The sequence below is a fragment of the Petaurus breviceps genome, unplaced genomic scaffold (genome assembly GCF_028583685.1).
Source record: "Petaurus breviceps papuanus isolate PSGF00001 unplaced genomic scaffold, PetGlider_PUasm1.0 174, whole genome shotgun sequence".
Lineage (NCBI taxonomy): Eukaryota > Metazoa > Chordata > Mammalia > Diprotodontia > Petauridae > Petaurus > Petaurus breviceps.
In genome coordinates, this window is record NW_027185761.1 from 49,936,273 (window position 1) to 49,963,952 (window position 27,680).

Consider the following 27,680-nt stretch of genomic DNA (forward strand, 5'->3'; position numbering starts at 1 on the left):
CACACACACACACACACACACACACACACACACACACACACACACACACACACACTCACACACTCACTCATTTATACCATTTTTGCTGATTTTCTCCATTTTTTCTCACACTTAGAGAAGCAATTACTTTCTACCTTTTAAAGGTAAATCTTGCCAATTCTTTAGGTACTAATTATGTAAGGTCTGGCCATGGAGGGTGTCTGCTTATCTTCCTTCAGACCATTTCTCTCCTTGGTAGAACTTGGGATGGGGGAAGGGATCTTGGTGTCTCTACTAATGAAAAAGGGAGTATATCAGAATTGTCAGTGGTTTTCAGTACATTTTACTGTTCCATGCTTCATTGTACTCTAAAGCTGGTTACATTTAACAAATCAAGGAGGCATAACTTAGCAAGGTCAACTCTCCATTTCTTCCTAAGGTCGGTGCCAACATGACTGACCCAATGAGGAGGGGAGGAATACCTCCCTCTGTCTTACTTTCAAGTAGAATATCACTTTGTCTTTCCCTTTGACATTCTAACTTTAGACCTTCCTCCCTTCTCTCTCCCCACAGTTTTCTTCTCTCTCTCTCTCTCTCTCTCTCTCTCTCTCTCTCTCTGTCTCTCTCTCTGTCTCTCTCCCCCTCTTTCTCTCCCCCCCTCTCTCCCCCCTCCCCCCCCTCCCCCTCCCCCCCCCCTCTTATGTACCTCCCCCCTCTCCCCCCCGCTCCCCCTCCTTCCTCCCCCCCCCAAACCTGCACCAGATTTACATCCAGCTAAGTGTTCCAAGCCCTGAAAAGCAAGCAAGCATTGAGAATGGCTCTGAGCTGAGTGCTAACACCTTGGCCAAATATTTTCAATTCTTGAAACAACCACAAGAATGACAATTTCAGCCCTCAGTCCACGTTGAAAGTTCCTCGTCTGCCAAAGAATGCAAATCTTGTCTTGAACATATCAGGCAAAATGATCCCCCCCCCAAAGTGAATAAGCCCATGTATTAATTTCATCTGCGGGCAACATTTGTTTGTTTATTTGTTTATTCTCTCTTCAATGATTCCATTTGCTGAGGATAAGAACAGAATGCTCAATGGAATCGGGACCCATGGAGGTCTCCCCCATGCTCCCTCCCTCACACTATTTTTCGAAGAAGCCAGAGTTATCCCTAGGGCTGAAAATATTCATGAGGCACTTTTTGGATAAGTGCATCAAGCAGACTGACTCTGGAGTTGATTTCTCTGATTAGTTTCCTATCCCATGTATTTACGGGCAGATGTAGGGGGTCTGAGGAAGGTCAGACTGTGGGCACACAGCGTAGCAGAGAATGAAGGGAGCCTGGTGGGAGGGGCACCAGGAAGCAGCCCATTCACGTCCCTTCCAATCCTGTCCAGCATTTTTAAGCACCTAGTACATGCTGGGTACTATGCATGGTCCTGGACATGCAAAACCAAAATTAAAAGCTGTCTCTGCCCTACAAAAGGGGGGTAGTTGGCTGTATAGATACCAAGAGAGAACGGTGCCCATCGGTAAGCAGTCCATGCTGAAGTTTCACCTTCAGATCCACACAGGAGGCATGTTCTCAGCCATTCGTGGTAACAGTGAGGATGATCCGAATATTAGTAATAGTTAGTGTGCACATAGCATTGCAACACTCTTTACATATGTCATCATTTGGGCCTCACAACAAAGCTTCGAAGTAAGTGTTAGTTATGTCCGTTTTACAGATGAGGAAATCTGCTCATAAAATTTCCAATGCTGAAAGGGCCTTCACTGTCTATCTAGTCCAAACCATATGCAAAAACAAAAAAAGAAACCCAGTACAGCGAATCTGACAACTGGTCGTCTGGCCTTTGAATGAAGAACACCAATGAGGAGTGACCTTCATTCTCATGAGACAAACCATTCCATTCATGGATCTTTTTCAACGTCAAGAAGCTTTACTTATATCAACTCTAAATGGAGAGAACCCACTACCTCCACAGATAGCCCATTCTGTCTTAGGATAGTGAAATTCTTTCCCGAGCAGCTTAATTTTTCTTGGGAGTGGAAGGGCAATATGAAGCTAAGTGACTTGCCCAGGGTCACACAGATAATAAGAATTTGAGGCAAAATTTGAACTCAGGTCTCGCTGAGACTAGCCCTCTAGTTAGTATACCGAGCTGTCACTCTTGATTCAGTTCTGTGGAGAAACAATGAGTTGACCATAAGGAATATGGTTCCCAGTTTTTTAGCTGTGATTCCTTCTTGGCTATTTCATTAACTGGTAGAACAGTCCGGAAGGAGAGCATTAACAGGTCACCCTCAGACTGTTGCCCTTGGGATTCTCCCGAATCATTGCTTTTCTCTTCTATCTTCACATTTCCTGGTCAGTCAATCAGTTAATAAGCATTCATTGAGTGCCTACTGTTTCCAGGCATTGTATTAAATGCTGGAGATACAAAAACAGGCAAAAATAGTAGCTACCCCAAGGAGCTCACAGTCTAATGAGAGAAACAACATGTAAACAACTATGCATGAACAAGAGACAGGCAGGAGAAAATTGGAGATCCACTTAGAGGGAAGGCATTAGTATTAAGAGGGATTGGGAAGGGCTTCCTGTAGAAGACGGGGCTTTAGCTAAGACTTAAAGAAAGCCAGGAGGCAAAGATGAGAAAGGGGAGAGTTTCAGGGATGGGGAACAAGCCAGTGAAAATGCCTTGGGAAATAGAGGTTATTGGGAGGGGAATGGCAAAGAGGCCAGTGTCACCGAATCAGAGAGTACATAGGGAAGAAGAAGGCATAAGAAGACTGGAAAGGGAGGGAGGAGGGGGTCAGGCTGTGAAAGGCTTTGAATGTCAAATAGGATTTTGTATTTGGACCCAGAGATAATAGGGATTCACTAGAATTTATTGAATGGAGTGACATAGTCAGATCTGTGTTTTAGGAAGATCAGAGTAGAGGATAGGATTTTAGTGGACAGATTTGAGGCAGAGAGACCCACCAGAAGGCTGTAACAATAGTCTAGTTGTGAGTTGATGGGGGCCCACAGCAAGGTGGCAGCAGTGTTGAATGGCATATATGAGGGATATTATAAAGAATCAGCAAAACTTAATCTATGGACTACACTAGGGTGGTAGCAGTGTCCAACAAGAGAAGGAGGTATATAGGAGAGATATGAAGGTAGAATTGACAAAATTTGGCCACAAATTGGATAGAAAAGGTGAAAGGAAAGGAGAAGAGAATGGCATCTAGTTCTGAGCCTGGGGTGATTGGGAAGGTGATGGTGCCCTCAGGAATGATAGGAATGTTTGCAAGAGGGGAGGACTTAGGAGGAGTGAGAATAGGTTTGATCGGGTCATATTGAGTTTAAGATGTTCATGGGACATCCAGTTCAATCCATTAATTAGGAAATATTTATTGCATGCCTTTGGAGTATGAAGGGACTTTGTTCAAGCTTCCTCTTTACTCTGGTATTAGTAATAGCTCACATTTATATAGCAATAAGATTTGCAATGTACTTACATTAGTTCATTAGATCCTCTTAATGCTACAAGGTTGGTGCCATTATTCTCACCTACGTTGCGGATGAGGAAGCAGAGAGGTCAAGAGCCTTGCCTATGGTCATACCTTGTGCACCTGAGGCTGAATCTGTATGCACATTTCTGCTGACTCCAAGGCCAGACTCTTTCAACTCTGCTAACTCTCACATCGGTGAAAGGTGGGCATTCAGAGATCATGTTGTTTTTTCCACATGGTTCTTGGGTCTGGGCACTGAACAGTGGCAGTTCTTAAAGTCCACGCATGATGGACTAGAATCTGGTGGTGGTTGGAAAAATATTTCTTTATAAGTCACTGTTTAACAACTACCAAACAGCTGTTGCCTGCTTTCTGAGAGCCTTGTCCTATCTCTGCTTCCAAGTCATTTTTAAAAAATGAATATGTGCTTGGAGGGAGGCTCTGTAGAAAGAAAAAAAAATAAACAACATTTTTGCTGCCTAAAAAATAAAGTGCAGATTTGTCCTTGTGAGCATGTCTTGGGGTCTTCCACATTCCTCTTGACATAGAGGTGAATGCCAAGAAATATGAGACCTACAGGTGTCTGACAGATTGTTCCTACACAACTTGAGGCTTGAGATTTTCCTGGGTGCCTTATAGTGCAAAGTGGGGCTTTCTTACATCTGGGGATGGAAGATTTCCCCTATCTCCTGAAAAATCACACCTCTGTATAATTACACTATTCCCAGGATCAGCTGATTATCAGACTCAACCCTGAGGGAGAAATGTATGTATTTCAAGGACCACTAGAAAAGGTAGAAGAAGAGGTCTATCTTCCCATGTCAGAAAGGGCAATTCCCTGGGCGAAGAATTGGGTTTTCAGACTGCAAAGAAGACATTTTTGGGAAAGGATATACAATATACAGATCTGGTGAATATTTGGTTATATGTTTAAGCATTTACTTGGCTCTCAAATGGAAAGATTTCTATGAATAATAAAAGGTAAGCTGGGCGTAAAAAATGCTAGGTTCCAATCCCTTTCTTTTACTGAGAGACCTTTGGCCAATGTATTGTCCTCTCTTGGCCTCAGCTCCTCATCTGTAAAATGAGGAGTTTGGTCAAGAAGCATCGAAGGTGGCTGCGAGCTCTGGCTCAGTAATGGTCCTCAGTCTGCCTCTCTGTGCCTCAGCCTGACCGTTTGTCAAGATGGTGACTTGACCACCCCTCTGGACACATGAAGCTAATCTGAGACATAAATTGAAAATTACTGTGAGTTATTTGAAAGAGATGTACTTTGCTTGTTCATTAAGCTCTCAAGCTGATGTTTTTAAAGAAAATGTCTGACCATAGCTTACCTTCTAAAGAAGCTCTGGTAGGATAAGATACAGAGTCCTCTGTCCACCGTCCAGCTCTGGTCAGTGGTCTGTTTGCTCTTTCCCATGTGTGGTGTTCCATTTCCTATCTTACCCCTTTGCACAGCCTATACATCCCCAAGGTCTGTGGGAAATGAGATAAATGAGAATTTGTTAAACATTGACTATGTAATGGGCACTATGCTAAACATTTTACAAAACAATCCTGGGAGGCAGGTATGATTATCATCCCCATTTTACAGATGAGGAAACTGAGGCAGAAAAGTTAAGTGACTTGTCCAGGGCCACCCAGCTAGTACGTATCTGAGACTGGATTTGAACTCAAGTCTCCCTGACCCCAGGTCCAGCATTCTATCCACTACATCACCTGGCTGCCTAGAATACACTGCCTCCTCTTTGTTACCTTAGGAACTCCCGAGGATAGAAAACCATAGGAAAAGAAAAGCAGGCAGGAGAGCTCAGGCCATCCATGTTCGTGGGGGCAGAGAGAGATGCAGTCTCTTGGTCATTGTATAGGCTAAATGAAAGAGAGAGCATGAGATATGCTTGTAAAAATGATGGGGAGCCAACTTGTATGGGCCTTGACGGTTAGTCAAGGGTGTTTGACCTTTACTCAGTAGAAAAATGGGAGCCACTGAAGATTATTGAGCAAAGGAGAGATACAATATGAATATTTCTAGATTAATACAAGCAAAAGATGAGTCTAACAGCAAAATAGAGGATGTATTAGAGGAGGACAGGGCATAGGGAGGGAAACATTTTGGAGAGAACAGATGAGGGGAATGGCCATGAGTCCTGGTGGGAGTGGGAATTCATCCATTCCACAAATATTCTTTGAATATCTACTATGGGACATGCACTATGTTAGTGATCTAAAATCCAAGACAGTAATGCTTGCCCTTAGGAGCCTTACACTGAACTCTAGAAATATGGAATATATCTTTTATTTTATTACAGAAATGTTCTTCCCCTTCTGCTAGGGTTATACCTCTATGTCAGCCCAGAAGAATTAGGAAGACTTGTGCCTTTTGGTTACATGCATTCCCTTTGAGTGTATAGTGAAAAGGAAGAAAAAACTCAAGTGATTCATTAACCAGAAGAAAAGGGATTTGAAGATCTGCCTAGGGGGCCAGTGATGATCACTACAGCTAGCTTACTTAGAGAGGGTAGAATCAAGTAACCAAATGTGAATGCTCACAATTTTCATATTTAGCATTAATTTTTGTAAACTAATGAGCGGTGATTTTTTTAGCATGGGAAGGTGGCATAACTATATCAGAAAACCAGGGATTTCCAAGAGGTTTTGTTCATTTGTTTTTTTTCCTGGTGCTAAGGAAGGATGGCCTCTTTCCATCCACACCTTTTGACCCACCATCCCTTAGAATTAGACTGAACTTCTGGAGCAGAATGAAGTTAACTGGTTTGGGGGAGGGACCAAACCCACATTCTCATTCTTCAACCTAATGAGCTAACCAGCCATAGTCAGAAAAGGAAGAGATCCCCAAATGAGAGTTTCAAACAATCAGGTAAGGCATATTAAGTGCCTGCTGTATGCCAGACCATATGTTGGACCCTTAGTAGGTGTTTCATTTTGTGAACTGGTAAATTACTGTTTTATGCCTAAGAACTCTGAATCCCAAATTACCCTTAAACTGACAAAAAGAAAAATGCAACCGTAGCATTGAAGTTATAAGAAGGAAAACCCATCAATAGGAATTGCTTTGGGGACCTTAGGGAGGTGCTGGTGTCTCATAATGCTCATTATCACTGCACAGAGCCTGAAAGGCTCTCCCCTGCCCCCTCACCCCCAGAAAAAATCAATTTTCATTATGGGATTTCCAGAAATAATTTTGCGTTTTAAATTTCTTTATTCCTTTGATTTTTCCATTTGCTCACTGATTTATGACTAAGGAGCAAAAAGCATTTGTTTTAAATGTTTGAAAAATCATTTTCAGTCCTCAGTCCCAACTGTAAAATAATTCAGCACAACCTCCTCAGAGTATGACCCAATTTCCTCTTAGGGGGGCTATGATTTTCTGCCCACATAGTCTGGAAAATGAAGGCAGAGAAAAGCAATCAACCTCACAGAGAAGATTATGTGACACTGCCTTGGTTGCTGGGCTCTCTAAGTTTGGGGCCCTTCCTACTGATTGCTGTATTTTCAAGTCCTCGATGACAGGAAAGCAGTCTTCCAGGCATGAAATTCTCAGCCCATTACAGCAAATGATTCCTTTCACATCATCGTCTGTGGGCTAATCCAGTTAGTTGGAAACGCTAACACTTTAGAAGCCTTTTACAGCTGATAAGTCCTTTTCCCCATTTTTCAGATTAATAACTGGTAGGACCTTCTAGCTGCGCTCTGAGGTAAGTACATTAGAAGGAAGATGCTGCCTGTTAGCATTAGCTGTCCCAAGGAACTCGGCTGCTCAATTATTTCCTCTTTCTGAATTATGGAGTATCCTGTGAATCGAGGCAGCCTGGAATTATTAGCTATTCACTTGGTTGTATTTTCCAAAGATCCCTAATGACACTTCACAGTGCTTTTTGGAAATTAAAATGATGCTAGGGAACCTCTCGAGCCAGCTACCAGAATGCCCTAGTTCGAGGATTCTTCTACTCTGTTCTACTCATTAAAATAATAAATCTCTTTTTGAGTCATGGACCCCTTTGGCCATCTGGTGAAATCCTTCTCAGAATAATAGCTTTAAGACATAAAATAAAATAGAGGATCCCAAAGGAAACCAAAAGTTAGTAAAAATATATAGTTTTTTGCCCCTTACAATTTTATGGACCCTCCCTTTGCCCCCACCTCCCCAGAAAGCTATCCACAGATCCACAAGACTATGAATCCCAATGTAAGAGCTACTATTGTAAATCAGTGGGTTCCATTCCTGAAGAAATGGGGAGGAATGGTAGGAGGAAAGAAATGAGCATAACCATAAACTGATCAACATTAAGGCAGGTTCCATTTTGGTTTTTTGGGTATATGATCCTGGCTCTTAGTTGTGTCTCAGGCCTCTCTTAATAACAGAAGGGAAGAGGTGTCCAGGTAGCACAATGAGTAAGATTACCAGCCCCAGAGTCGGGATGACCTGGGATTGAATCAGGGCTCAGACACTTAGCACCCACCCAGAAATAACTGGCTGTGTAACCTTGAGCAAGTTACTTAACCCCAATTGCTTTAATATATATAACAGAAGGGAGGGAAACAAACATTTATTTAGCATTTACTGTGTATGACATTGTGCCAAGTGCCTTACAAATATTATCTTCACAATACGGTCTTCACAATAATCCTGTGAAGTAGGTACTATTGGGATCACCATTTATGGTTAAGTCTATTGAGGCAGACAGAGTATGGTGTGCCCACACAACTAATAAATGTCTGAGGCCAGAATTGAACTCAGATCCTCCTGACTTCAGACCCATCAGTCCATCCACTGCCAGCTGGCTACTGGACATTCATATGGTATTTCATAGTTTCCAAAGCACTTTATTGGTGGCATTAGGATCTTGTGAGGTTGCTTATTCTAGTCCCATTGTCAAAGACTGTAAGATCACAAGAGCTGAAAGGCTCCTCAGAGGTTTGCCGGTGCAACCCCTTCATTTTACAGATGAGGACGCTGAGGCCCAAAGAACTTACATAACTCATTCAGCAGATATCTAAGGTGGAATTGAACACAGGTATTCCCACCTCCCCACTCTATAATCCACTTGACTACAGCTGCCTCTTAAAATCACTACAGTTCTTATTTTTCTCCCCATTGTTCCCTTCATCATCTCAATTCCTCAGATACCAGAAGAACAGTGTTTTTACCAAGGGTTAACCATCCTTCAGGAATAGAGCTAGAGAAATGCCAAGTCTATGGTATTAATGCATCGTGGCTGCTTTGGCCCCAAATGCTTCCTTATTTACTCCGATGAAGGCATCATGGCCCAAGAGAAGGAGTGCTCAGAAGACCTGAGTCTGAGCTCAGCCATGTGACGTGGGAGGCATTCTTTTTTCCAAAAAAAATTTTTGGACAATAAGCATTTTTTTCTTCCATGTTCTCCCCCATTGGGAGAAAGGAAAACAAAACCCTCCTAACAAATATACAGTCAAGCAAAGCTGATTTCTGCATTGGCCGTGTTCAGAAATGTGTGTTTGATTCTGGATGGGGGGGATGTCTGCCATGACTAGTCAGGAGGGGGGGGGCACCATGCTTTGTCATTAGCCCTTGGGATTCCTGCTTGGTCACAGGTCAAAGTTCTCAAGTCTTTCAAGGTCATTTGCCTTTATAATATAATGTATTTTTCATAGGATTTGGCAGACAAAGAGACCTTCAAGTTTCAATCTGGTCTCCTTATTTTATAGATAAGCATAAAAGCATCATAGATTTAGTTCTAAAACTAGAAAGAGGTGGAAAGGGAATAAACATTTAGTAAATGCCTACTGTGTGCTTGGCTCCATGCTGAGCATATTATCTCCTCACAGCCCTGCGAGGTAAGTGCTATTATTGTCCCCATTTCACAGATGAGGAAACTGAGGTGCTAGTAAGTTTCTACAGCTGCATCTGAACTCAGATCTTCCCCATTCGAGACCCAGTGCTCTCTCCACTGTACCACTGAGGTGCTATTTAGACCAGGGATTCTCTGCTTTCAGAGTGACCCCTTTGGCAGTCTGGTGAAACCTATGGGCCCTTTCTCAGAATGATGCACAAAATAAAATGTGATTACAAAGGAATCCAATCTTAGTGACACACAGTTACCAAATTATTGAAGAACTCTTGATCTAGTCATGCCCCTCATTTTACAGATGAGGAACTAGAGGCTCGTGGGAAAGTCCAAACTAGGGCTTAAACCCCAGCCCTCTTCTCCAAATCCTGTGTCTTGCCCCTGTACAGTTAGGACCGGAGTCTGATTTCTAGTGCTTCTGATGTAACTCTAGGCCCTTGGGTCCCACAGCCCACAGTTTGTGAATTGCTGTTACATGATAAAGTCTGCACCTCAGTGACATGTGGTGGCATTCCGCCAAGGTCCCCAAAGGCCCAAACTCCCCCAGAGGAGAAGCTTGGGCCACTTGGTGGAGGTTGCCGTTTGGCCGACCCCTCAGCCCTTCTGGATGATGTAGGTGACTCCCAGACTGTCGTCCGGTGACCACTTCTTGTGTATTTACAGTGCACAAAGACGTGTGGAGCAGGCTCCAGGTATCGAAAGGTGGTGTGTGTGAATGGGAACGAGATCGAGGAGCACAGCCAGCACTGTGACCCCAGCCAGAGGCCGGCGGACCGAGAGAGCTGCAGTCTGCAGCCGTGTGAATACATCTGGATCACGGGCGAGTGGTCAGAGGTACGCTGGCATGGCGGGCAGCAGTGGGAGCCGGGCATGGGAGCGAGCACTGGGGGAAGCAGCATCTGCACCATTGACAGCCGGACCTTCTCCCCTCCCCTCCTTCCTCAGGAGAGGCTTGGTGATATAATGAGTTAGAAGTGATAATCATGCCTAGAGATGCAGCATGAGATAAGAATTGGGAGTGGGTCCTTGGAGTCACGAAGATCTGGTTCAGATCCTATCTGGGAGATGTCATGACCATCATGACCATAAGACCCTGGACAAGTCAATTTTCTAAGACTATATAAGTCAACCAGCATTTCTTAAGTGCTTATTATTAAGTACTTAGAGCTAGGGATACAAGGAAAGGGGGGAAATGTCCCTGCTCTCAAGGAGCTTGTTGTGATGGGGGAAGACAATAAGCCAACAGTTATGTCCAGATAAGATACGTACGTACAAGGTAGATGGCAGGTGTCAGCTAGTTGGCACAGTGGATAGAGTGCCAGGTCTGGAGTCAGGAAGACCTGTGTTCAAATCTGGCCTCAGACACTAGCTGGGTGACCCTGGGCAGGTCACTTTGTTTGCCTCAGTTTCCTCATCTGTAAAATGAGATGGAGAAGGAAACGGCAAACTACTCCAGTCTGCCAAGAAAACCTCCAAAAAGAGGTCCCAAAGAGTCAAAGACTAAAAAGGTAGGGAGAGCCAAGTTTTGAAAGCCGGAGTATTAAATATTTGCTCCTGGAGGTAACAGGGAACCATGGGAGTTTATTGAGCAGGGGAGTGACAAAGTTGGTCACTCCTATGTTTTAGGAAGAGAACTCTGATAGCTGAGTGGAGGATGGACTGAAGGGATGAGAGGCAAGGAGAACACCAGAAGGTTTTTGCAATAGTCTAGGTGTGAGGCCTTGTACCAGGGCCTCAGCTTTGTCAGAGGAGAGAAGAGGGTTATGCATCCATAGGGATGGCTCTTGCACTAGGCTCTTTGTGCCAATTAAATCACAAATCCGGGTACAAAAGAAAATCAAGTTTGGTCACCAACAAGGCTGGCCTCATAAGTAGGTAGTGCCAGGGGGGCCAGGCAGTCCAGAATAATTTGAGAGAAATTACAAAGGCTCCTTGGACCTTAATAGTCCAAGTTATATAGAGCTTGCCAATTTTCATTGTGGAAGGAAGATTCTACATTCAGATTTCCTGGGGCTGGCCACTAATGCTTTATTGTTCCCAGCTACGTGTAGAGGCAATGACCAACTGATGGGGTGGGAATGGTTCAACAGACACCTCCCACCCCCATCAGGGGCTTATCAATTGGGGTGCTCCCTGAGGGCAAGGATCGTCTTTTTCCACTTGTTGTAGCCCCAGAGCTTAGTACAGAGTCTGACACTTAATAGATATTTGTTGATTGATTGATTGAAAAGCTTCTGAGACAGGATTTAAACTCAGGTCTTTATGACTTCAAATTCAAAATTCTATCCCTGGGCTGGGGAACCCGCAGCCTCTAGGCACATGTGGCCCTCCAGATCCTCAAGTCCGGCCCTTTGACTGAATACAAAGTTCACAAGGTCATAGGTCCAGAGCCCTAAGGCACCTTAGAGGTATGTTAAGTCAGTTTTTACAGATAAGGAAACTGAGGCCTGAAAATGTCCAAAAACTTGTCCAAGGTTATGTGGGTAACAAGGAGCAAAACCAGAATTTGAACCCAGGACCTTTTTCCTTTGTCCCATGCTATTTCTCTATTGGTTTTAAATCCTCTTACTGGTGGTGTTTGCACTCTACACTTCCTCCAGAGAGACTTCCTATTCTAACAAAGCCCTTTGTTCTCTGAGATCTGCACTCACTTATATGTGAAGATCTGTGAGCAGGACTGACAGAAATGAACTCCTCCCATCCCTCATCCCTGGGAGGTCGCCCACCTTTCCCTAAAGGCCTATCTCATTACTCACCTTCTGGCACTTCCAGATACCACCTATGGAGGCCTTTGAAATCCCATCCAAAAATGAGTTCTTAGTGATTTTCTGGAGCCCAGGAGATTCAGTGACAGCAGTGCAGTTACAGCTCAAGGTTTCTGAGGTCCCCTTTTCAGAGACTCAGATGGGTGGGAAGAAGACCTGACTGTGCTGAGCTCACCATTCCAGAACCAGCTTCCTGTCTCAGTTTTCTTCACACAAATCTTAGATAGTCTGAAACCAAACTGATTCTAATGTTCTGAAATTTTGAAAGTAAGCCCCACACCGCACTAAGGGTACTGCCAAATTTAAGCAAGTGGAAATAAATGCCTTTAGGACTTACCATCATTGAGGCAGCCAGGTGGCGCAGTCACTAGAGCACCGGCCTTGAAGTCAGAAGGACCTGAGTTCAAATCCTGCCTCAGATACGACACTTAACCAGCTGTGTGACCTTGGGCAAGTCACTTAATCCCAAATGCTTTGCCTTCCCCCCTCCAAAAAAAAAAAGCACTTATCATCATCTAGGAGGCTCTCTAGATAGATATAAGGCCTCTGTTCCTTGCCATTACTCTAGATAATGTAAAAATGATCATATATAAAAGAGACTACAATATGTACTAGAAATAATATTAACCTCTGCCACTTTTGGTGCAAAGCAAGGGTTCTTAACCTCCCCACCACCACTATGAGGTCCATGAATAGATAATTCAGAAGGGTCTGATGGGAGGGAGGAGATTACATCCTTATTTTCATTACACTCTAACTGATATCAAGAATTTCCTTCTTGATTAATTCCTAATTTTAAAAAAAAATAGCATTCTAAGAAGGGGTCCCTGGACCTTACCAGATTGGCACGGGGGTTCAGGACACAAAAAAGGTGAAGAACCCCTGATCTAAAGTCATTTCACACCTGTTATCTTTTCATCAAAATAGCTGGAATGAAAGGAAGGAACCAAAGTTATTTTCATTTAACAAATAGAGTAACTGAGGTAGGCAACAATGAGGTGACTCCAGGACCATTTATTGGTCAGGTCTCCTGTCTTCCAACACATTCTCCTGTCTTGATGTGTCCCTGCATCTTCCTTCACCCCCAGAGTGATTTTCACATGCCTGTTTGATCATGTTTGCTTCTTTTCCCCCGTGTTGGTGTGGGGTGACAGGGAAGGTTTATAAAAATGACCAGGAAACTCTTTAATTGTAAAAAGAAAAGATCTGTACCTGCTGCTACCATAGGGAGGGAAGCCTGCCTTGCCTGATAAGGCTCTATGAAGTCTTCAGGACACAGCCAGCTTTCTCCTTTTCTTCTCCCTTCCATCAAGTCTGGAGATCCACCAGCAAAGAAGCTTTGTGTGATTGTGGAGCTGGCTGTCTGTCCCTAGGGGGGTTCCTCATCCTCTCCTCTGCAGGCTCACCAAGGAGCCTCATCAGTCAGCAGTCCATTAGTCAGGACTGTGATGGTGTCTCTCTAAACCTAGGTCAAAGGAAAGAATTAAGGCAATTAGGGAGAGAATTAAGAAAATTAAGACAAGAGAATTAAGGCAAAATTGTCTCTGATCCTGAAATCCTCTGGATGGCTGCTGAAAACCTCCAACTTGCTTTTTCATCAGTAAACAAAGCTTAGTTTGATCTGTGGGAGCACAAGTAGCAATTAGGAGCATCGTTGTTTCTGAATGCTTGCATAAGGCAGCTAGGCCGCAGCCCCTGGCATACTGCTTCAACGGCATGGTGGAAAGAACTCTAGATTGGCTTTCTGAAAAATGGGAATAATGGTGCTTGCCTCACGGGGTTCTTGTGAGGAGCACATAAGCTCAGGAAACCAGAGAGCTGGAGAGTCTGAAGCCATCATCCAGTTCCAAGCACGTACAGAGGGATTATCTATCATGTCTGAGGAGTGATGATCGCACGTCTACATAAGTATATGTTAAAGAATTTTAGAAAATATATGAACTAAAGCACTTTATGGACCTTAAAGTATTACCTAAACACTAGCTATATGATACAGTATGTAATCCTGGTCAATATACTCAGGAAAGAGATCCCCAAACCAATCCACATGTGGCAAGAACCCTCAGCCATCCTGGCCTTCCTCCTCTAGACCCCTTCAGCTCAATGAGGCTCTCTCTCAAATGCAGAGGCCAGAGCTGAACATAACATTCTAGATGTGATCTTAGCAGGGCAGAACCTAACACTTAATGTTCAGCCTTACCCTGAAAGCTCTTCTTCTCAATGCAGCCAAAGCCTCTTTTTTTTTGGGGGGGGGGGTGTCTAGAATATGATATTGCCAACTCTTTGACCTGCAGGCCACTTACACCCTTAGATCTTTTTTTAAATTACTGTCCAGCCATGCCGTCCCCATTTTGTCCTTATGGAGTTCAGTTTTTGAGCCCTAGTGAAAGACTTTTCCTTCATCCTTACCCAATTCCATCTCATTCGGGATCAGGAAATCTGGGCTAAATACCTACTTCTGCTACTAACTCATCTCCCCCCCCCCACCTTTGGCAAGTCCCTTATCCTCTATGGGCCTCAGTTTCCTTATCTGTAAAATGTCGAGCTTAGACTTAGATGGCCCCTGGGATCCCCTCCACCCCTAAATCTACGATGCTGTGAGCAGCCCAATTTCCTCATCTGTAAAATAAGGGAGTTGAACCACACAGCCTCTAGGCCCTTCCTGCTCTGACGTTATATGATTGTAGGAGTCCTGATACCAGCACACCCTGAGCCTGGGTGTGCTAGGGACTCTAACGCACTATGTAGGACTTAGCAGATCCTGCTTCTGCTGTCCATTTTCCTTGCACTTTGCTGCCATCCAGGGGAAAAGATGAGTGATGCTTCTGGAGCTAAAACATTTGAGCTTTAAGACAACTCCCTACACACACACACATGAACACATGCACACACTCACATGCAAATCCATACACATACATGCACATACTCACATGAACACCCATGTACACCCATACATTCACACATGCTTACACACTCACGTGCATGCCCATATGCACACTCACATGCATGCACACATGCAAGTACACACATGTGCGTACATTTACATGCTCACACACACACACACACCACTATTTCTAGCAGTCACTGTCCTCAGCCTTGATGTACACTCAGCAGATACCGAGTGAGATGTCTCTTCTGCTTTCCTTGGGACGCCATTTGTTGGCTTCCACAGCAACTGGTTCTCCTATAGCACCTCCCATGCAGCGTCCCCTTTGACCCACACAACTACCCGTGAGGTGAAAGCTGGAATGACGTTAGAATAGAAGCTTATTGGGGGCACAGCAGGCTCTGCTTTCCTTTGTGTCCCTAGACCTTAGTGGGACGCCTGACCAATCATGAATGAATAAGTGAGCGAGTAAATGAAGGAAAAGGCATTAATTAAGCACTTAGTGTGTATGAACCACAGAGCTAAGGCCCAAGGATGCAAATGGACCAGAGCCCAGTCTAATATGAGTTTGTTGATTAATTAATCCCCATCTTGCAGATGAGGAAATTGAAGCCTCACGGAGGATGCCTCACAGATTAAGGTCACACAGCTGGTAAATGGTGGAAAAAAGGAAGGGAAGAAAGAAGAAAGAAAGGAAAGGAGAGGAGAAGATAGAGGAAAAAGGGAAGAAGGAAGGAAGGAGAGGGAGAGAGGAAGGAAGACAAAAGAAGGGAGGAAAAAAAGGAGAGAAGAGAGAGGGATCTTTAATTAAAACATGCAACTGATTAAACTTGCTAAAAGAAATAGATAGAAAAGACCCTTATTCCTTTTATCCTCCACTGCAGTTAAAACTGTGCAAACCTGGAATATAGTAGCCACCAAAATGCTTGTGGATTGACCCATTGATTTATTGCTTGTATGTCTGGGTAGGGTTGGAGAAGTGGCTTCTCTACTCCTCTGAGAGCAAAGTGTAAGGCTCCCCCCAAGTGGGGGATCCAGGTTACTGCTGAGCTGATGAATCTGTCCAAGCAATTGTGTGAACTCGAATGTCTCCTGAGTGACCAGAGCTAACAAAGTGAAGGCTTTGGAGGGGCCGGTCACCGGGTCATTGACAGTGGTGAGGTTAGAGGCCTATTGTGAGCTGCCCAGGGTCATTTCTTGAACCTCTCTCTCTCTCTCTCCACAGTGCTCAGTGACCTGCGGCAAGGGTTATAAACAAAGGCTGGTTTCATGTAGTGAGATTTACACCGGCAAAGATCATTATGAGTACGGCTACCAGAATACCATCAACTGTCCCGGCACCCAGCCTCCCAGCATCCATCCCTGCTTCCTACGGGAGTGCCCTGTCTCAGCCACCTGGAGAGTGGGGAATTGGGGGAGCGTAAGTAAATGATCGAGGGATGTTTCCCTGATAAATGACTGAGTGAGAGAGCTGAGGAGCTCTCGGGGCCAAGCAGCCAGTTTCTTCTCAGCATTGCTCACTCCCATTGGCACATCCAGAGGTGACCTCTTTTGACAGGAAGGGTTATAAGGTTGAGATGAGCTGATGGAGAAGAATGGCACCTTCCCTGCCTTCCCAAAGTCTGCTCCATCATTCTCCCTACTTGTCTTCTTCTAGAAGTACTTGGGAGAGCTGAATGGAAATTCTTGGGGAATTTTAAAGCGGAACGTTTTGAGGCATGTACATGTGGACCAAACTCCAAAATTCCCTTTACTAGTTTTAGGCCTGGCTTGGGAGGCGAGAGGTGGATGGAGATGATGGGAACCCAGACAAGAAGGGAGAGGGGAGCTGATTAGGAGGAGAGTGAAGGCCAGTGGTTCCAGAAGGAATTCAAAGACCAATCTCTGATGTAGCTTCTCTATTCTTAATGTATCATTTGATCTGGTCTTAAAGATGTTTCTTTCATGCTTAAAAGCATATTAACAAGCGGAAGTCTCTGGACTTAAGAATTGTTGTCCTTGATGAGGTTCCTATGAATATTAGCACAAATTACCACAATATTAAAGTCAGGAAACCCTAAATTCATGTCCTGGCTCTGGAGGAAACTGGTTGGGTGACCCTGGGCAAGTCACTTAAGGTCTCAGTGCCCCAGATAAACTGATTATTTGATGTTAATTAAATCAAACTCACATCCAAAAGAAAATTCAGTCTGATCCCAAGGAGACTGGCCTTGCAGGTTGGGAGTGTCCTAGAGGTCTAAGGATTTGGTGTTATTTAATTGGTATTGGAAAGGCTTCTTGGGATTAAGTAATGTCTCTATCCTCCTTTCCCAATCACCATGCCCCAAACTCCACCATTAGAGATACATGGCTTTCAGCCTGTGAGGGGTTTGAAGTCCCATATCAAAATGCCAGAACCCCAGGGAGGAGGGAGGCACACCTCGAATTGAGGTCAGGTTTCTTTCCAAGCTTCACTAGCCGAGGGCAAGGCCCAATGGACAGGGAACACAGGCTAGTCTTGGGGGTCAGGGTGGGTCTAAGAGGGGGGTCATCAGTAATGTTGGAAGGATTCCAACTCAAGTTGGCTCTGAGTGGGTGATATCAGACTCTTCTCTAAGTCATCTTCTATTAAATGCATTAGGAGGGTATTCTTCCACTCTTATATTGGTAGAAGGACCCATGAAGGCCCGCAAGGACTTTTCTAGCCATTTTGTGGATACCACTTTAGGAAAGCTTTAATTAACTAGGTGGAGCGATGAGGGCTTTGCCCCAGTGCACCAAAAACTATAGGCATAAAAGCATTTTAAGATCTGCAAAACATATATGCTATCTCAGTGGATCCCTCCCACCAACCCTGTGAGGAAGGTGCTATTATTACCCCCATTCTACAGGTGAGTAAACTGAAGAGGAGAGAGGGTTGATGACTTCCTCAGGGTCACCCAGCCAGTAAGGGTCTAAGGCAAGATTTGAATCCATGTCTTCCTCACTCCAGGTCTAATACGCTATCCAATATGCCAGCAAACTGCTCCAAAATATAACAGGTAAATTTCTTCAGCCGCTAGGATCAGATAGATAAATCAATTAATTACCATTCCCACTTAACTGAATTTATTTTAATTCTTTCTTTTATTATTTTATGTCATGAATTACGCAGAAGTTTGGAGGGCAAGTTTTAGGCTATATCTCCATCCTGATCATCATTTGTGCTACGTCCCTGGGAAGCAAAATGTGTGAGCTTGAGGAAGAGGCATTTGGATTAATTGGGAAGCTAGTTATCCATGGTGGAGTCCTTGGGAATTTCATCTGCTCTTATCTTTGAATATCCACTGGGGAGCCAGTGGGCTCATGCCCTTTGGGATGTGGTCTGTTGCTAGTTTCAGTGTGTTTGCTTCTCTGGAGCTTTTGGAGATGATTCAGCAGGGAGGAGCCATGGTCACCTCTGCTCCTGCCGGCTCATCTCCCGGAGCAGGGGAGAGCATGCGGGCTCCTCAGGCTGCCCAACTGACCAAGCTTTGGTTTCTAGTGCTCCACGACCTGTGGAATGGGAGTGATGCACCGCTCAGTGCAATGCTTAACGAATGACAACCAGCCAAGCACTCTCTGCCCCATTGAGTTAAAGCCTGAAGAAAGAAGAGCCTGCCACAATAACCACGACTGTAAGTCTGCCACCTGTTACAGATTGTTCTTTGTCGAGTGAAGGGGCCCTCTGTGCTCCCTGCCCCCACCCCTGCCATGCTTCTGGGGATGTTGACTTCCTAGAGGTGATGCTCTCCACTAAAAGATTTTCAGGTGGACAATGTCATTTGTCCTGCTAATAAGCAGAACCACTGCTTTCTCCATGAAGACTCCCAGGAATCCCCAGTTACCAGTATTCTCCATCAATTAGTCCATCTATAAAAACAAAAAACACCTACTATGTGCCAGGCACTCTAATAGGTACTGGAGATATAAAGACAAATGATGAATAATCTGTACTCTCAAAGAACTTCAGAATGCCTTATGTTATCTATTTACATCTCGGAGAGTGGGGAGAAAGTGGGGGAAAGAACAATCAAGGCACCACCCTGCTTTTTCCAAGGATATTTCACACAGTTTGACAAATATTTATTGTGCAATGTGTTATGTCAGGGGTAGTGTTCAAATATCACTGCTGTGTACACCAACCATGTGGTCAGAGCAGAACAATAACCACTCTCCCCAAATTTCATAGAGCTTTAGTCTTACGTGGTCATTCAGAAAAAAGATGCCTCTTTCGTCTACCTTCTCAGTAAGGCTCCCTACAGACTTCCTCCTAGTGGATCTTGATTCACCCGTTAGGTGGCCTTGCCTCTTCAGGGCCCCCTCATCCTTCTTCACTTCAGGGTCTTCCTCTGTGGATTTTGACTCACCAGGGTTACTTCAGCTTCCTCAGTTGTGTGTGTGTGTGTGTGTATGTGTGTATTCTGCCTCCTCATTGGCCTTTTCAACCAAGGGTTCCAAGGTTTCTATGACATCTTTTATCTACTTGATGGATTTTTCCAGTGGAAACTAATGTGGGCATTTCTTCTCTGAAGCTCTGCCTGCCACAGGACAGAAGAGAGAGGAAGGGATTATTAAATGCCTACTATGTACCAGACACTATACTGAACATGGTAACTCCTGAGAAAAGTTTTCAGTGAACCTGTGACTGTTTTATTTTTTACTTTCTCTTCCCTAATACCTAGTATTGGGTCTTGCGTGTAGTAGGGGATTAATAATTGTTTACTGAATTTAACTGAATAGTTAAACTTTCAGTGAGAAAGGAACATCTAGAAAGATTATGATTAGATCCTTCCATGCAGTTGGCATCATTTTTTGCTTTCAGATGGAATGGGAAAATGTAGCATAAATGATGTTGAATTTGGAAAAATCAGACTTGTATAAGAATTCTTGGTCTACATACATCACTTGTCTTCTCTGTTAGATTCTAAGCTTCTTGAGGTTAGGGACCCAGCATCATGACACAATAGAAAGAATTTTGGCTTTGGAGCAGGAGGGCCTGGGTTCGAATCTCAGATAAGTATCTCTATGATCTTGGGAAGTGTCTTTGGGCATCACTTTCTTCCTAAATAAAATGAACAGGTTGGTGTAGGGGATCTGTCCCCCTTCCAAATCAATGATAACATTATCATTGTGTCTTTCCCTCCCCATCAGATAGTACATTGCACAATAAATATTCACCAAATTGTGTTAGGTAGACAGAGCCTTGCCAGTGGCTCAGTGGAAGGAACTCTAGGCTTGGAGTCAGACAACCTGAGCAAATCTGGCTCTGCTGCTTTTGACTTCAGTGACCTTGGGCAGATCACTCCCCATTCTTGGGCCCAAGTTTCCTCATCTGCAAAAGGAGGAGCTTGGATTAGCTGACTCTGAGGTTCCTTTTAACTCTAGATGAATGAATGAATGAATGGATGAATGGATGAGTGAATGAATGAATGAAGGAAGGAATGAGTAAACTAATGAATGACAAAAGCATTTATTAAGGGCTCACTATGTGCAAAGTAATCTATAAGGATTATAGCATGCATTTCTCTTCTCCAGGTGAGTTGCCCAGAAACTGCAAAGAGATGAAAAGGCTGAAAGGTGTCATTGAAGATGGGGAATATTATCTCTCAATCACAGGAAGGATTCTCAAGGTGAATTTAAGGCTATTAATGAAATATCTCACCCTTTTTTCACTTCTCCTAATTTTTATTTGCTCCTTTTTATTCTGGAGTGAAGTACTTCTCCCTGCCCCACCAATTGTGACTGTTTCAGGGATGTGGTGGGGTGGGGGGAGAGGGAGAAAGGGAAATGGAAGGAAGGAGAGAAAGAGGAATAGAGAGAAACAGGGAAAGAATAAGGGAGGAAGGGAGGGAAGGAGGGAGAGAGACAAGCACACCATTTGTTGTGTACCAAGCACCTTGCTAATTCCAGGCATACAAACCCAAGCAAGCCAGCCAATGTGTACCCTCAAAGAGCTGCCACTCTGTCTCTTCCAGGTCTTCTGTGCTGGGATGCAGTCTGACAAGCCCAAAGAGTACATTACTCTTGTTAGTAGTGACTCCGAGAACTTCTCAGAGGTGTATGGGCACAGGTGAGAGAACCACGGACCACAGCCTTCCAGGTTCTGTGTAGTCTCTGCAGAAATGTTCTCCCTCATTAACGGAAAGAAATATCTCTGGGTTTAGGCTGCACAACCCCACTGAATGCCCTTACAATGGGACCCGGAGAGAAGATTGCCACTGTCGGAAAGATTACACAGCAGCTGGGTTTTCCTCCTTCCGAAAAGTCAGGCTGGATCTGACCACTATGCAAATAATAAGTAAGTCACCATGGGGAATAGCATGGAGTGAGGAGAGGGGGAAGAACACGGGGGTGGAGGGAGGACAAAATGCTTACTTTATACAGACGTCAAGGCAGCATAGTGTAGTGTCTTTGGAGTCAAGACGAAACTGATTCAAGTTCTCCTGACACTTACTGGCTGTGTGACCTTGGGTAAGTAACTGCCTCCGTTTCCTCATATGCAAAAATGAGCTGGAGAAGGAAATGGCAAACCACTCCAGTATCTTTGCCAAGAAAACCCCAAATGGGGTCACGGAGAGTGGAGCACAACTGAAAATGACTGAACAAATCTATATACATATTGTGTTGCTTCTGCCCTATAGGCTGTGAGCTCCTTCAGCACCAGGCTTACTTTATCTTTGTCCTTCTGCCCCTGTTGCCCAGCAGTGTCTGACACATAGTGTCCGAGTACATAATTAATAAATATATAGTGAATTGAAGTGCAGTCCTAGATGGTTGCTATCTGCATTGGTAAAGAATATTTCCCTCCTAGGGAGTTCCTTACACTGCCAATTCACAGATCTTCTTTGCTTGCCTATTAGTCACTTTACAAAAAAAGGAAATGGAATTATGCTTTTCACTCAGCTTGCCCATGATGTGATTTAACTCTGACTGGCACTGTCTTTGGTTAGTTTTTCAACCATCTAGGGACATTAATCAAAGGAACAGCTGAGGGCAGCAAAAAGGCCTAAACATGTTGCAATGAATAGAGGAAAAACAGAATGATGAATAATTAATTTTTCCTCATTATATCTGATACGGTATATTGGATTACTTTGCCCTTGAGGTAGATTGAACTTGATTTGCCCTCAAGATTTAAAAAAAAAAAACTGGCATCATCCAGACTGCTTTTGACTTCAAGGAGCTGGTATTTCAGTCTTTGTATTGGTAGAAAGAGACAGACAGACAGAGACAGAAAGAGAGAAAGAGACAGAGAGACAAAGAGACAGACAGAGACAGAGAGAGGAAAGAATGAGAGATAAAGGAAGGGTGAAAAAAAGAAGAAAGGGAGATAAAAGAATGGAAGGAAAAGAGAAAAAGATAAGGGAAGAGAAAAAAGAGAAAGAAAGGAAGAGAAAGGAAAGAAGAGAAAGAAAGAGAAGAAAGAGAAAGGACAGAAGGGACTCTGAGCATTGTGCCTATAGATAAATCATGCCACAAGGCTCCACATCTGTAGAGATGTTCTTTCTTTTGGCAGCATGACAAGGTTCCCCATTGGTGCTGGGAATCTCCTCTGGTGACCCATGGCAGTAATCAGGCAGACAGTGAAGAGGCTGTGCCCTGGGTCCCAGGGCTGTCCCGAGGGGAGCTGTGCTCCTGGATTGTCTCAGGATGACTTTTTCTGGTTCTGCCACGCTTAAGTTCAGAGCCAAGCTTCAAGACTCTAGAGCAGAAGCCTAGTGCATCAGAAAGATCTGAGTTGTCTTGTTTTGCTAACTGGATGAAAACTTTCTAAGTTGCCATTAACAATTTCAAGATGCAAAGCCTCATTGCCCTGTGTTTTGGCAGCAATAGCCCATAAGTTGCATAAAACTTAGGAGAACCAAAATCTGTGAAGTAGCTGGAAATCATTTTCAGAGCTGCTGTTTTTTTCCCTTTGCCCTAATTCTCTCATATAGCAGCTTTCTTACTGTTCTGGGATTCCTGGGGCATCCAATTATCTTCTGTTTAGATTGGGTATTTTGACAAATTTTTTGATGTAAGAATCAATTCCACAGTGATTTTAAAACAATGTTTTGGTTTATACATCGAGATGAAAAAAAATCCGTGCTAGGAGTTCACTGGCTTGCCCAAGTACCGCACATCTGGATGGGTTCTTTGGCTAATAACATGCTGAACTGTGTCTTTTTCTCCCATTTCTTTCCCACCGCCCCCTGATCTTTTGCTCTCTCCCTCACTTCTCTTACCCAATCTCTTTCTGCCAATCCCTTTCCCTTCTCATCTCTCTTCCTGCAACTCAACTCTCTCCCTATCCTGTCATTGACCCTCCCATAGCCACAGACTTGCAGTTTGCACGGACACATGATGGGCGTCCTGTTCCTTTTGCCACAGCTGGAGATTGCTACAGTGCTGCAAAGTGCCCACAGGTATGCCCACGTCCCTATTGCCCTGACTGCTAACGTTTAAAATGAAATCGAGGGTCAAGATTCCACAAGTCTCTAGTTCAAAAGCCTTCCCAAGCTATACAACTTGCCTGTGCTCTCTGGCAGTCAGAGACGTTTCTAGAGTTGGTGCATCAAAGATTGCCCCTTGGCCATCTGATTTGAAAGACTTGGGACTCTAGGCAGCCAGGTGGCTCAAGTAAGAGCACTGGCTCCAGTGTCAAGATGACCTGGGGATCAAATCTGGGCTCAGATGCTTAGCACCACACCCAGAAATAACTGGCCGTGTAACCTTGAGCAAGTTACTTAACCCTGATTGCTTAAAAAAAAAAAAAGACTTGGGACTCTGTTTTTTGGGGGGAGGGGCATGGTCTGTGTCTGATTCTGTGTGTGTTTAACCCAAGGAGTGTGACTGAGCCATCACATTCACCAAAATCTGAAATTCCCAGGGAGGGCCCCTCTTCCCCCAACAAAGTAGCTCACCTAAAACCTTCTCTTTGTCCTTCAAAGAGTTAGACATTTCCTTGTTTTCTGGAAGATTTTTGTTTTGTTTTGTGCATGCATGTTTTTCTTTTATTTCATTTTAAAATATACAATTAAGGGGGTGGATAGATGGCACAGTGAATAGAGCACCAGCCCTGGAGTCAGGAGAACCTGAGTTCAAATCCGGCCTCAGACACATAACACTTACTAGCCTTGTGACCCTGGGCAAGTCACTTAACCCCAATTGCCCTGCCCTCCCAAAAAAAAGGGAAAAAAAATTTTTAATAATAAATAGAATATACACTTAAAAGGTGACCAGGGCTGTAAAACCAGCCTTCAGGCTTTTCAGAGATTCTGGGACACAATAAGAAATGGGCTGTCCATAGAGTCAATAGCTCAGCCCCAATTTAGAGATGAATGAGGGTCCTCAAGGGCAGATGGGTAGATGGAGTCTCCACAAAGATGTTGTTCAAGTCTTTCTTTGGTGTCTCCCATGAGGCCACTGGTCTTGCCAAGAAATAGGGGCTGGAGCTAGAACATGGTTCTAACATCTTAGGCCTTCATTGAGTAGACTCCCTGCAAGCCAAAGGAACCCCTTTTACCTAAGACACTCAAAGATAAAAAGCGTCTTCCCCTTTTAACTCTATGATTTCTCAGCCCAGCTTTAAGAATTGTTACTAAAATCCCAAGGGGATGAAATGGGATTTGGGGAAAAAAAAATAAAAATGACTTAGTGGAGAATTTGGGCCTTTCACAAAGAAGCCAAGAACTGCCAAGTGGGAAACTTGCGAAGGGTCAGTCCTTCTGATCATTGGATGACTTGAGTGCCCAGGAGGTATTTTGAGCTTTTAAGCTCCTAATAGATTCGGGCTCCTTGCCTCTCTATCAAGTATTCTTAAGGTGGTTTTTTTTTTTCTCTTTGCTTCTTTGAGATAACAGTAATAAATACCATTTAAGCACTGTACATGTTATCTTGTTTAATAATAATAATAACTAATAACATCTTGTTTAATAATAATAACGGGGGGGTGGGTAGGTGGCACAGTGAATAGAACAGCGGCCCTAAAGTGAGGAGGACCTGAGTTCAAATCCAGCCTCAGACACTTAACGATTACTAGCCGTGTGACCTTGGGCAAGTCACTTAAACCCCAATTGCTCTGCATTATTCCCCCCTCCAAAAAGAAAAAATTAATAATAATAATAATAATAACAGGGCAGCTATGTGGTACACTCACTGTATGCCTAGTCCAGTGTTAAATGCTGAGTATACAGAGTAAGCAAAATACAGGCCCTGCCCTCTGGGAGCTCATATTCTAATGGAGGAGGGAGACCACATGCACATAATTAGGTACAGAGAAAATACATGGAGATGAGATCGAAACTCATCTCCCTGGAAAGGCGCTAGAAGTGGGAGAGGCCAGGGAAGGCCCTAAAAACTTTAATCTGTAGTTTTAGAAAATGAAAGCTAGAAACTTTTCAAATGGAATTTGTGGGTGAAAGGTTCCTAGATTTAGAACTGAAGGGTACCTCAGAGGATATCTAATCCAGTTTTCTCATTTTATATATGAGGAAACTGAGTCCTAACTAGATTAAGTGACTTGTCCAACATCCTATGCATAGGAGGTGGCAGGATTCAAACCAGGCCCCTTGACACCAACAGCTTTCTTTCTACTATACTTGACAGAGAGCTAAAGCTGGCAGTTTCTCTTTCAAGGTCTTAATAGTCATGTGGCAATGGGCATAAATAAAATCCTGATGTTGGAGGATTTAAGTTTGCCATCAGAGTACAGCATTGGGGGCACAGTGCCATCTGGGTTCTTCAAAGTTGGGATTTCTAAAGGAACCCTTTCTACTTGTACAGCTGGGCCAGAGTCATCTGATGGAGCTCTCCCTTTGGACACTGTTCATAGCAGATGTGACCTCATTTTAAAGAACCATCCCTGGCCCTGGCCTGGGCTGTCCAAACTGCCTTCTGCTGCATGTTCCTGATGTGTGTGACCCACTTTCAGCTGTCCTGGCCATTTAAAGACCTCAGCAGAATGCCAGTGGCTGACACAAACATTTGGAAAACAGATGCCCTTTAGACGAGGTCTCCATGAACAGACAAGGCACCAGAATCACAGAGCGAGGTCAGACCTTAGAGATTGTGCGGTCATTCTATAGATGGAGAAACTGAGGCCCACAAAGGGATCATGCAGTGCCTCTGGCCCAATTCCCTCATTTTATAAATGATGAAACTGAGACCCAGAAAGCATCCATAGGCTCATAGATTTAGATCTGGAAAGGCCCTTTGAGTCCATTCAGTCCAAGGAGTCTTAACTGGGGATGGTGAATTTGTTTCCTTAATATGTATTTTAACTGAATTTCAGTGTAATCAGTTTCCTTTGTAAATCTCATCTGTTTTACACATTTAAAAACATAGTTTTGAGAAGGGTCCATAGGCTCCCCCAGACTGCCCATGGAGTCAATAACACACAAAAGCAGTCCCAGTCTAGTCTACATCGGTCCTGGTACAGTCAAGGTAATACATGCCTACAGCGATTCTTTGTCCTCATCTGTGGAACAGGGAAGTTGGACTGGACCAGAGAGGTCAGACTCACAGCCCCAGACCCTCCGAGTGCAATCTGAACCGATGAAAATAGAGTTGGGAAATATTTAGCAAGTAGAAATGAAAATATAATAAAACATAGATAATGTTATATCTAAAACTCAGTCGCTGTGTAGCTCCCAGGGATCCTTCTGTATGGATCAGCGGCCCCTGTTTCTTTTGGAGTTTGACCCCCACTAGACTAGATGACCTCTCTAAATTGATGGCAAAATCCAGCCAGAATATGAAGCCAGGTGCCCTGACTCCAGAGCTCTCTTCACTCCTCCATCCTGCCTCAAGAATGAGACGAATTAAAACGTATCACATAACATGAGTCCAAGCTTACATGCGCCTAAGCTTTGTCCTCACCTTCTTTAAGAGGGTCAATGTCCTTTCTCCTTGCTTGGCCCCCCAGGCTTTATAAAGTGTGGTCACCAAACTGCCAGTGGGGAGAGGCCAGCCCAGCAAGGTAGCAGGGCTACTAGGTCACAGTGACCTGAGCTCCATCGAGATCATTGGCTTTTAGAAGGAAGTTTCCAGTTCCTTCAGGTCACTGAGAGCTTTCAGCATGCCAGGAGAGGTAAGCAAGATGAAGAACGCCTAGGCTTCAAATCAAGGCTTTGTGGAGCAGATGGGATTTCAAACCCTGAATCAGAAAGTCTTGGTTTAGCACCTACTATGGGCCTAGAGCCTTGGTGTGTGCCATGAGGAAGAGAAGAGGAGGAAGAGAATTGCTTCTGTCAGTCAGGGTAGTCATTGACATCATAGCAAAATAGAATGTGCCTCAATGAAACTATTTTAAAAGGATAGATAGATGATAGATAAATATAGACATGTATATCTATACACTGCATATCCTTTTAAAATCATTATATATAAGGATACATAGTTGTATAAAAGGATGTAGATATAGATACATAGGTGTGTGTATATATTATATATATACACATATACATATTATATATATACACATACATATATACATATTATATATATACACACATACATATATACATATTATATATATACACATACATATATACATATTATATATATACACACATACATATATACATATTATATATATACACATACATATATACATATTATATATACACACATACATATATACATATTATATATATACACACATACATATATACATATTATATATATACACATACATATATACATATTATATATATACACATACATATATACAT

At 43.7% G+C, this 27,680-nt stretch overlaps 1 protein-coding gene across 3 annotated transcripts in view; it reads left to right on the forward strand.

Annotated features, from left to right (window-relative positions):
* Nucleotides 1-27,680, forward strand: part of ADAMTS9 (ADAM metallopeptidase with thrombospondin type 1 motif 9) — a 194,803-nt gene that overhangs the window by 154,837 nt on the left and 12,286 nt on the right. For all 3 annotated transcript variants that reach the window (XM_069084173.1, XM_069084174.1, XM_069084175.1), the window contains 7 exons: nt 9,979-10,149; nt 16,193-16,387; nt 18,470-18,602; nt 20,503-20,597; nt 20,943-21,037; nt 21,132-21,265; nt 23,281-23,372. In XM_069084173.1, coding sequence (XP_068940274.1) covers nt 9,979-10,149; nt 16,193-16,387; nt 18,470-18,602; nt 20,503-20,597; nt 20,943-21,037; nt 21,132-21,265; nt 23,281-23,372 — 915 coding nt within the window. The remainder of the gene's footprint in view (nt 1-9,978; nt 10,150-16,192; nt 16,388-18,469; nt 18,603-20,502; nt 20,598-20,942; nt 21,038-21,131; nt 21,266-23,280; nt 23,373-27,680) is intronic.